At 37.2% G+C, this 11,137-nt stretch overlaps 2 protein-coding genes across 13 annotated transcripts; one reads left to right on the top strand and one right to left on the bottom strand.

Annotated features, from left to right (window-relative positions):
• Positions 1–499: 499 nt before the first annotated feature.
• On the top strand, positions 500–3,446 carry LOC113325410 (sister-chromatid cohesion protein 3-like). 12 transcript variants are annotated; one of them, XM_026573611.1, is made up of 7 exons: positions 628–749; positions 1,431–1,466; positions 1,564–1,664; positions 1,752–1,863; positions 2,280–2,441; positions 2,541–2,741; positions 2,835–3,446. In XM_026573611.1, the coding sequence occupies exons 4-7, from the start codon at positions 1,849–1,851 to the stop codon at positions 3,003–3,005; spliced, it is 549 nt and encodes a 182-aa protein (XP_026429396.1). In that variant the 5' UTR covers positions 628–749; positions 1,431–1,466; positions 1,564–1,664; positions 1,752–1,848; the 3' UTR covers positions 3,006–3,446. The 12 variants fall into 12 exon arrangements, with proteins under 12 accessions (XP_026429394.1, XP_026429395.1, XP_026429392.1 ...); XM_026573617.1 differs by lacking the exon at positions 1,564–1,664 and adding an exon at positions 1,557–1,563 and having other exon boundaries at positions 629–749; XM_026573610.1 differs by lacking the exons at positions 628–749; positions 1,564–1,664 and adding an exon at positions 512–600.
• A 2,375-nt stretch (positions 3,447–5,821) lies between these two features.
• LOC113324548 lies at positions 5,822–6,739 on the bottom strand. Its single transcript, XM_026572864.1, has one exon. It carries the CDS (start codon positions 6,737–6,739, stop codon positions 5,822–5,824), a length of 918 nt encoding a protein of 305 aa, XP_026428649.1.
• Positions 6,740–11,137: the final 4,398 nt, after the last annotated feature.

The raw sequence follows: 11,137 nt of genomic DNA, 5'->3' as shown, positions 1-11,137 counted from the left end.
GCCGTATGTTTTTCAACCATGCACATGATTCGTTACTCTCAAGGTAATTAAATTGCGATAGTGAACAAAAATGAACTTACTTTACAAAGTTGATCACCCATGTCTCATAAATATAGACGTTATGATTTTTTTTTCTTTCTCTCAGGAATAACCAATAGATGTTAATTGCACCCGATAGAAATAGAGAATGACTATAATCATATTCTCATGGTTGAGGAATATATAAAATCCATATCCACGGTATACCCGACGATGCATATCATAAAGGAAAAACGTTATCTTCCGTAAATGTTAATCATCGAATAAAGAAAAGAATATAATATAAAATTTAATAATTAATACTCCCTCCGTTCTTTTAATATAGGCTGGTTTTCTTTAGACATTTCAAAAATAGGCTGGTTTTCTAATCGGGAGGGTACTAGATTTCACTTTTACGGTTTTAACCTTCATAAAAACAAAATTTTATGGTTTTGTTTATTTTAGAAAAAACTGTTGGAAAAACCGATGAAACCAATCAAATCATATCGTCTCATCTCCATGTTGATGTAGTTGTTGTCGAGGAGAATTTATCTGGGGCTGCTGTTGGTGTTTAAATTAGAGGTATTTTTTCAATCTCAATAAAAATCAATTCTTTTTACTAGGTTTAGCACCAGGAATTGAGCCGAAATTACAAACATCTCTGGCTAGAAACAACAATCTCAGGGTACCAGAAATACCAATTTCAGGTTACCAGAAACACCAATCTCAAGGTGGAATTCTATTACTTTGAATGCGTAAAAGGCATGTTGCCTGGTTATTATCACATGTGTTTTGTTTTAATGTTTTGATTTGATTTCCAATAATGTGTTTCGGCTCAATTTCTGAATCCAGCTAAGCTTTTTCTTGATCAATATCATTGTTCAGGTGGTTTCTTATAGAATATGTCGATCTAATATTTGTAGAGGTTAAGAGTGGGTTGTTGTTAAATCTGTAACTCGAATGAGGATTTTACGCCCACAAGTTGTTTGAAGAAAGTCCCGAATGAGAATTTCATGTTAGATTGTTCCATTTTAGCTAAGACAATATTGGTGAACACGGACCACAATGAGTTTCCAGGTTTACTAATGGTGTTGAATGGCAAATCTTTGACGTCCATCAGCAACTCTGAGCTGAATGAGAACCCTGAATGATAAGTGGGTGTCTAATCTTCCTATCGCTGCTACAGTATAACAATACTGAAAATAGAGTTTGGGCTTTGGAGTCTGATTGTATGGGTGGATTTTTGTCTCATTTTGCCATCAATATCTATTCTTATTGCAGCTAACTGTAATGATTTAGTGTCTGACATGATGATTTTGAAACCATATGCCATCTCTTGTTTAACTGTATGCTTGATCCAATTTGACTTGTGGGAATTGCTTAATTGATTCAGAACCATGTTACTTTTGCAGCTTTGCTGACCTTGAATTCAGATAAAGATATGATTGGTGAGGCCAGCATCACTATTTTTTTCATTTAATGTGGGGTTCTCTAATGAAGAATGAACTTCATTTTGCTTTGTCTCATAATTTTGACAGCTTTCAGGTTGTGTTGTTCACTGGGCTCCAAAGTTTACCTGAGTTGTCCCTTCATGTACACATATGATACTAGATAGGAGATTTTACCACATAAGTACCAACGATAATGTGAATGCCTCTTTGTTAGTCTTCATACCTGATTTTGGTGTTACTGTTTTTAATTTGGAAAGCTGGGTTTTTGGATGTGCTTTCTAGATACCGTCAAAGGTAATGGGAAGCAAATTCCCCATTGGTCAAGAACTGGGTGGAGCAGTATGAAAAGAGTCCTAAATCTGCTACGGTTGAATTGCTCATGATGCTTTTCGAGGTAATACCTCCACTAGCTTGATGTGATGTTACTGAATTTTGTTGAAGTTGGATGCTCTATCTCCTTTTCCTTTTTAGAGAGTTTATTGATGTCAAAGTAGAAGATATAAAAAAGTTTAAGACCTAATGAGATGGATATATATCTAATGAGATGGATAATGTTAATTAATTTCAGAGTAGTGGCTTATTTCACAGTCGCATTTGCCTACTCTTGCTTGCACATAGGTCTTATTAAGCCATGTATTTTTTAACCCCCATTCTTCTTAATTAGAGACTTTAACTTGCAACAAGGTAGTTATTCTACTGCGAGTCGTAGTGAACATGCCCAAACTCTCAATTCTTCTCATTAATATGTGGTCTATCTATTCTCTATTTTGTTCTGTTCATGCCTTTGAGATCTCTGTTTATATTTTCTAGGAAGCACTGGAAAATAATAGACGGGACATAACTTTAGCAATGATGAACAATTACCCAAAACTGTTGCCCAAATTCATGGCTGACAAGGACAAAGTGTCACCGCTCGTAGAGATAATTCTGAATATGAATCTCGAGCTATATTCGCTTAAGAGGCAAGAACAGGTAGGTCCATAGACTCCACATTTCTTGCTCATCTGAATAATGTTTCTTATTTAGGATTCCCCGTTTCATGCTGTCTGCTAATTTTGCTTGCTGGCTTAGAATTTTGAAAAAGTTCTCCGGTCCATTAAAGAAGCATTTTTCAAACATGGTGAAAAAGAACCTTTGAGGTCCTGTGTCAAGGCTATGAGATTTTGTTCTACTGAGAGTCAAGGAGACCTGCAAGATTGTGCACACACTAAATTAAAGGAGCTAGAGTATGAACTTATAACAAAGCTTAAGTCTGCAATTAAACAAGTAGAGGTATGTCCATTTCCATTTCCATTTCCATTTCCAAGACCTTTATTGTTATCAACTGGATTGAAATCTCAAATTTGACATGTTTCGAGATTTCAGGGAGGCGATGATGACTACTCTTTTCTCGTTAATTTGAAAAGCGTATATGAACTCCAATTGGCAAAGTGTGTACCCATTGAAACCTTATTTGAAGATTTTGTCAGGATTCTTGAAGGAAACAGAAATATGTCAGGATTCACCATCAAAGAGAGATGCAACTGTTCCCGGTGAATCTGTAAGCTCAAAATCGTTATAGCTTTCGGTTCAAGTGAAGTTGATAAGCGTCCCGGAGAGCCATGTCAAAAGAATGCGCTTTTAAAATTCTGGATGTCCTCAACAACATTGAGTTGGAAGCTATGTCTCTCTAGCTCTCTCATATAACTTGTGGCTTAAGGATTTTGTGATGTCATATAGTCCTAATATTAACGGATTAAACCGGAAAGATACAGAGAATGCTATGATCTCTCTTATATTTTCAATGTATTTGAAATTGTAATTGATGGTCAAATTCTTCTCCGGGATTTCTATAATCTCTTGTATTCCTTGGACAGCAAAAAGTCGTGCAGGACGTGTCTTTATTGAAATGAGTTTTTGTAAAAGAATGAATATTATCTCTAGACTTCAATGGAGTACTAGAAGTTTTTGCTAAAGAATGAATCACCATGAATACAATATCTAGACTTCAATTGAGTAAGAACAATTGGGAGTGCAGAAGGTAAAAAACTGGTTGGCGAACTGTTAACGCTTTCCTCCCTTTTCTTTTCCTGTACAGACGTTCCTTTTCTGTTATCCTGCAACCTGAACAAATATCAAAGTGGCTTGATTGAAGTTCTGGATCTGACATGTTTACTTGGAAAGCTTTTCCACAGATTCTTCGATAGCATACATCATTTTCTTCGCATGTACGTATGTGCAGACACAATTATTAAAATAATTTCAATACGGGAGCTGATGCGTAACCTATAGCATTACAACCCAAAGAACAAAATTTGAATGAATCAAGCAAGCTCCTGGCACAAATTTCACATGTATTTGTAACTCCTTTACCAGGTCTTAATTGAGGGCGTTCGTTGAGAAAAATGATTTCAGCACTGGTGATTACATAATGTTGAACACCAGAAATGTCTATGTGCATTTGAACTTCATTAACCCTTATAACATTGTGGTAGTTATACCTCCTTATCTACAATTGGTGGAACAAAAATGTTAATAAGAGTTCGATCTTCGAAGTGGGTTTTCAAAAATAAAAAAAAAAAAACAAAAAACGAACAAACTGAAAGAACTTACTTGAACAATGCGATGTTCTCTATGATGAATCAGATAGTAAGAACAAATGGATTTACCCATACAATCCAAGCAGAAAAAATTGCATCCAGTTTTAGACATTTCTTCCCCATGGTCACTACAAGGAACGAAATAGTTTGCTTCCAGTAATGGCCTTAACCATTGAGCACCAAAGCCATTGTTTTTCTCCATTGGGATAAGCGGAACGACCTAATCAGAACACACAAAGAGACAAACAGAAATCAATACTAACAAAAACACTTCAAGAGGGTCAGGAAGCTGCGACTACTAACACCCAGTTATAACCATACTACTAACACCCAGTCTATTGACTACTGCAGATACAAGATTACTACTACTACCACACAGTTATAACCAGACTGGCGATATATAATAGTTTAAGAAAAAGAAAAGATGTACATGCTGTGAACCTGGAGGGCAGTCTGAAGATTATTGGTTTTTATCAGTTGTGCATCTCGCAAAAACTTGGTCTCTCACAAGAGTAAAAGGTACTGGAAGACTATGGGCAGTAATTGTCAGCAACAAAACCGAAATAAAATGGTCTAATATGACCTGCACCTAAGTTCTAGTCGTAACTAGCCACATTGACCCAAAATTAAATTACTGCCGAAATGTTTCTTTCTACTCATGAATTCTGAAAATTCATATAGGGAGGTCACCGATGATTGCGTTTTCATGTCGGCAAAATGAATTTCCAGTTTCAAATTCTAGACCTCTTTATGTTTTTTTTTTGGATACAAAGCCGAAGATGTTGATCTTTAAGCTTTTAGGTCTTCAAAGATCAACTCAGCATACATAAGCATTTTAGGTCTTCAAAGATCCACAGCTAAATGTCACGCAGATGCAAGTTTACTGGTTTCTATAAACTGACCTTACTTAGCTAGAACAATTGACAATTTTCTGTGGGTATATGCTTTGGTTTCACTTACATAAATATCGTCACGACCTACTAATGATTTTCAGGAGGCTGAAAGAAGTGAAAATATGCTGGTAACTAGTTCAGTTAAAAATGTTATTAAGCATACAGTATAAGCACATGACCCCGAATAAAGAAGCTTAATCATGGTCTATTAAACTTAAAAGTAGTGGGAGGAGTTAGCTTACTGGTTTAGGTGGTTTGGGAGCTGAATCACGAGGTGGACGAATGTGGATGCTTCTCCTATATAGCTCAAGCAGTGGCTTCGGATCACACTCGAGTACATTAGGGAGTTGGCCATCTCTAATTAAACGCCATTTATGCATATGCGGAATCTTGTAGTGAATTCCACCCTTGATTCTAAGAATCTCCTTCATGCAAGATTGTAATGTTATGAAAACATTGTTTGCGTCTTCAACCGAGAAATTTTCAAATGCTCTCGTAACACTTGCAATAAACTCGTCTACTGTGGTTGGAGCATCAGTATGACGAAGTGCAGAAATAGCGCTGAAGAACCCAAGGTCTAAAACATTCAAGTCGGGGCTGTTCGGAGGTTGACACAACAACTCGATATCTAACCCATAACTTCTAACCGCTTCCACAAATTCTTTATCATTCTCGTGGACATGTAATTTTGCATTATCTTGTTGTATAAAGATTTTCTTACAATTATTAACGGACATTTCTTCTTGATAGCAGGCAATAATTTCTCAATCGAAAAACACCTCATAACATCTTTGTCAACAGATTTCATGGCCTTGGTTTCCACTATCCCAGCTTTGCGGTTTTTGCTGCTCCTTTTTGCGGCTTCTTTAACCACAAAAGATCATATTCCGATCTTACCATCAAAACCCAAGCGAGGACGAGCCACGGCCGTTAAAAACATGATTGTGGTGATAAAAATTTTACTTTTGCACGTGCGTAAAGGATCTTCTTCTTCCGCATGAAGATAATACTTTTGTGCTCTTCTTGTAATGTAAAACCATTTTTCATCTATATGAATCCTATCCAACATGTCAATGAATGAACTTGAAGATTGGGTCATACCTTTGTCTATCATTTTTAAGTAAAAATTCACCCTTGCTATCTTGTTTTCATCCGTAAGTCCCGGCCTCAAGGCATTCGAATGTGGTCGAAGATTTCCATCCTTGATTAGTCGATGTACGGTTGATGTTGACAAGTTTAGTTCGTGTGTTATTCCTCTTATTATTGTTCGTTTGCGAAGAGGTATCAACTTAATTCTATCTAAATCTAATTCAATTCTCTTTCTGCCAACTCTATTGACCATCTTAGAAGAGATATCAACTACATCTCCATTTGCATTAGCCAGTTTTGCATCATGCCATAATCTCGAAACCGTTCTAAAACCAACTTCAAACCGAGCCGCAGTATCGGTGATAACTCCCCTGTGAAGTCTCCCATCTGTGCTTCCTTGCATCAATTTTTCAAGAATCCTTCTCTTTATATCAGAAGTTAAATTCTTCTTCTTATTTCCATGTTGAATAGGTTCTAGTTTTGCATTGGTGTTAATGGGACAGTGTATCTCCTCCTCCTCCTCGTTTTCTTCTTCTTCTTCACTATCACCATCATCATTTTCTTCCGGGTAACATTCGTTTAAATCGATGAGACAATATTGATTTAAATCTCTAATAATTGGAGATGGAATTGTAGTAATTGGAGTAGTTGATGTAAAATTACCTTGAGATAGAGTATCCTCAGGAGTTTGATTCAAGCCAAAACCCATTTCACTTGGTAATTTTATCAAACACTTAAAGGGTGAATCCCCATTGACACACAGTTCTTCTTCATCAATACACGAAAATCATCAAATCACCAACAACCATTAGAAGCACCCTCTGTAGCAGAAACTACTTGAAACCCATCACAAACTTCTCTTCACAATCCGCAGCAGAAAAACCCTCTATAGCAGAAACTAATTGAAACCCATCTTATCGCATTTGTAATTAACCAATCAGACCTACAAACTAAACACAAACTTTCTTTAATACCAACCCAAGATCTTGATAAACCTCAATCTAATCAATCAATTGAACAGATTTGAATTGGGTGAAAACCAGCAGGAGGAAGTAAAACGACCAAAAGAAGGAGATAAAGAAGAGTAAGATATCTGATAACATATTTGAATTGGGTGAAAACACTAAATTAAAAACAGGAGCAGATTAAAATCCATGGAAAATTATTGATGGGGTGATTAACTTTCGAATTTTGAATTTGGAAATTTTTTTCTCAGTTTCGTTTGTTTTCGGAAAGAGGAATTTATCGGGAGAGAGGGCAAAAAAGAAAAAAACAGGAAAAAACGGCCGAAATGATTTGTTTTATTAAAAACCTTATTTTTTCCGATATCCCAAACCGGCCTATATTAAAATAACGGAGGGAGTAATTAATAAAGTAATATAAGAGAAGAGGAAAAGAAAACCAGTGGACTTACTGTTAAGGTAACGACTTCGTCGTCAAGTCTGCTGCTTATTCTAATGTACTCTGTTTGAATAGAAGAGATTGTAATAACTCAATCCACTTTACTTGAAGACAAAATAATTAATAGTTAGCAGTGTAATATGATTCAAATGGATGCAATACATATAAAATTAGTAAAATAACAAAAGTCAAAAATTTAAGAAATATCTCTTCGTGCCTGGTTTGCATCTTTGGCTCCATCCGATAACCGAATGTTATGTTTTTATTAGCTCCGACTTTGAGATAATGTCTCGTGAAAGAGGAGGAGACAGAAAATAGGGTGAGGAAGTAGAGAGAATTTTCATTAAATGTGTATATAATTACAATGATTTATGTCTCTATTTACAGGGATAGAAGAAACCCCAATCTTAGATACAAGGGCGTCTTAGTAAATAAACATTAGTTTATAATACTTTTTCCATTTTTGAATATTCTGGGCATGAGACCTGCCCGACCTGATCTGGCCTGGCCTGTGTTGTCTTATGGGTATGGGCATGCCATGGACATTAAATTTTTACTACTGTCAGGCCCGACCTGTTAAACTTAATGGGAAGTAAGGACTACAAGCCCATCCAACTCGACATGTGTTATAATCGGGCTCAACATGTTTCCGGTTAAGAAAAACTGTGTCAATTCATTTGACTTATTGTTTGGTATCCTTTTTATTGTTGGGTATCAAGAGTTTTTGCTTAACGAAATCGGTGCAATTGCGATGCTGCAATGTATATATTTGTTTCAATTGTTTCTGGTTCAGAAAATAATTGTGCAAGTCAATTTGTTTTGGTTTGTATATATTGTTTGTGTCTTAAAAAAATACGGGATCATTTGTTTAGTCCAATTGATTTCGGATAAGAGAAATTAAGTTAATTCTGATCTTAGTTATACTTATTAATTGGAGGATTCGGTTATACAAGTCTAGTCGAATGCCTTGACAAGAAAAACTAGTTAACTAACCTAGTTGTTTGTACCGTCAATAAATTTGACGGGAATCCCGTTATGCCTGTCAATCAGTCAAGCCAGTCTACCAGCAAGTCATGCCATTCAAAGCTCAGTCAACAACATGCATGCAGGGAAATTTAATATGATTTATGGCAGGAGGCATGCAGGGAAATTTAATATAATTTATGTTATGGAGGCATGCAAGGAAACTAAATACAGTTTATGGCCAGGAGGCATGTAGGGGAACTTAATGTAATTTATGTTTACCGCATAATGAGGGTAAGACTCTAATTGGGAATTGTATAAATAAAGGGAACTGTAATCCTAGAGAGAGGGAGAAAGAGGGAGGAGGCTAGATAATACATAAAAATTCCATTGTAATTCATAAATCAATAAAACATCACTCCCCAAGGGGATTCATCCGTGGATGTAGGAACAATTTTCCAAACCACGTTAATTCTGTGTTTCTTCTATTGTTCTTCAATTCATTTCCTAACCCTAACTACACCTCAAATTATCGATTTAGTGTTTCGTGCCCAAAAGTAATTTTGGTTACAAACATTGGCGCCGACAAAGGGGACTACGAGAAAAGCAATCGTTTTTTCCCATCGAGAAAGGTTGTACAAAATACTTGAAAATCGTGTCCGTCAAAAAGTAGTATGAACGTCTTGAAAAATCATTGTTACAGTCCAGTTGATCGCAACTGCTGCAATCCAGTTTGATCGCAATTGTTGTAGTCCAGCTGATCGCAGTTGTTGCTGACCGTATAATCGCAGATACTGCAGTCCAGTTGATCGCAACTGCTGCAATCCAGATATGCAGAAACTATCACGTTCGGAAACCAATAAAACTACATCACTAAAGGACTGATGAAAACGCTTCCAGGACGTTCGGTCCACGGTAAAAGATGGTGTAAAAACATTGTCAAAATTGTTGCTGGATATTCGATCCGGAACATGGATGGGTCCAGTTTTGATTTCATTCACTGCAATCCAACTGATCGCAGCTGCTGCAGTCCAGTTTATCACAGATATTGCAGTCCAGTTGATCGCAATTGTTGTAGTCCAGCTTCATAGTCAAAGGTCACCAATACTGACTCATTGGAAAGATCGTTAAGATCGTTGTCAGGATGTTCGATCCGCAGCATATTCAAGACCAAAGTTGGAAAAATTTTCTTTCCAAATAACGCAGCATCCACCTTTTCAGATGTGTAGTATGTTAAAATCACTACTGTCATGTTCGCGAGTTTGTCTAGTTACCTGCATCTCTAGGCGCCTGCAAACCCTGAGAAAAACCTCCACAAAGGCATCTCAAATAACCGTTACAGAAAGTTCAAGGAGAAAAGATACCCGTTTCCTAAACTATTACGCCAACCGTTGCAAGATGGGAAAGACAACGGTTAGGAAAATTGTTACAAAAGGTTCGAGAGAAACAACCACAAATCGTGAAAGGTGTCACCAAAAAAAAGGGGTGCCTGGCGGCCTTTCCCGCCGGCCTTTCCCAAAATCATTGCGAAATTTTTTAATGGAAAAACAGTGGCTGAAGGTCTAAAACGAGAACAGAAACAGTTGCTGAAGGTTTAAGTGAGTACCAGTTGCTAAAGGTCTATACGAGATTTAGTTGCAACAAGCCTATAACAACTGTCAGTTGCAGAATGTCTGAAACTGTTAGCAGTTGCTGAAATTCTATAGCAACTGAGAGTTGCTAACCAATTTCAGCCGGCGGCCAAAATCCCGTTCTCAATTTCGTCCACGGTCTGGAAAATGGTATATCAAACTTCAATACACCGCGTATATCGACCTTCGATGCTCTGTGGTACATCAAATATCGATGCTCTGCGATACATCAAATTTCAACGCTCTGGAAAAAGTTTGATGCTTCATGTTACATCAAACCTCGATATTCTGCGTATATCAACCTTCGATGCTCGGTGGTACATCAAACTTCGATGATCCGCTTTAATTAAATTTCCGTCACCCACATCAATGGGTCAGTTCACCCACGTTACATTTACGTCACCCAGATTAAGTTTACTTCACCCACGTCAACAAGGTCGGTCAGCTTCAACAGCTCCGGTCAGCAGAAGCCGTGTCGAGAATTTTCTCACCCACATCTCATGAGGTAGTATACAGTTTACATATCTTCGCATCTTTTTATATAATCATTCATACTTTTATTTAATGTGACACCTAATACGTGTCGAGAATTTTCTCACGAGGAGATACACACATCTCAATTCTGCGCGCATATGGAATAGTGGGATTGGCCCCCCCGCGTGAATTCCAGATAGCAAACACCATCAACATTTCATGCGCGAGCAAGATACAGCAAGGAAATGCACTCTTGTGCGAGCATTGAGCAGCATGACAATTACTATCTTCTGGGGGGGAAGTTGCATATCACTTTAATGTGAGTGAATATCACTTGGGGTCGAGATATGTAACACCTCATGGTCTAAAGTAACTTTTTTGGGGCGAGCTGTGTAACACTTCACACGCTTGGGGGCGAGTTACATAACACCTAATGCAATGTGGAATTCAGCTTCTGAAAATCGAAATAAAAGGTAACCCAAACTTCTTAATCCTCCAACGAGTTACAGGATTAAGAGGGGGTGAGCGTACACCCTAATATTTTGACGCAATTATTGCAATCAGTAATGTTAAACTGCTACAGCTAAGTTGATCGAACTGCTGTAATCCAGTTCAAAAGCAATTGTTGCACTCGGTTG

This window comes from Papaver somniferum, chromosome 11 (genome assembly GCF_003573695.1).
Source record: "Papaver somniferum cultivar HN1 chromosome 11, ASM357369v1, whole genome shotgun sequence".
NCBI classification, from domain to species: domain Eukaryota; kingdom Viridiplantae; phylum Streptophyta; class Magnoliopsida; order Ranunculales; family Papaveraceae; genus Papaver; species Papaver somniferum.
Note: the sequence above shows the minus strand (reverse complement) of the source record. Positions and strands in the feature narration are given on the sequence as shown.

Bases quoted from the DNA above. Each gene is read 5' to 3' on its own strand.
- LOC113325410 (XM_026573609.1), top strand. The intron at 2,442-2,540 runs GTAGGTCCATAG...TTGCTGGCTTAG, and splicing joins CGCTTAAGAGGCAAGAACAG to AATTTTGAAAAAGTTCTCCG. The intron at 2,742-2,834 runs GTATGTCCATTT...TCGAGATTTCAG, and splicing joins CTGCAATTAAACAAGTAGAG to GGAGGCGATGATGACTACTC.
- LOC113324548 (XM_026572864.1), bottom strand. From the start codon at position 6,739: ATGGGTTTTGGCTTGAATCAAACTCCTGAGGATACTCTATCTCAAGGT.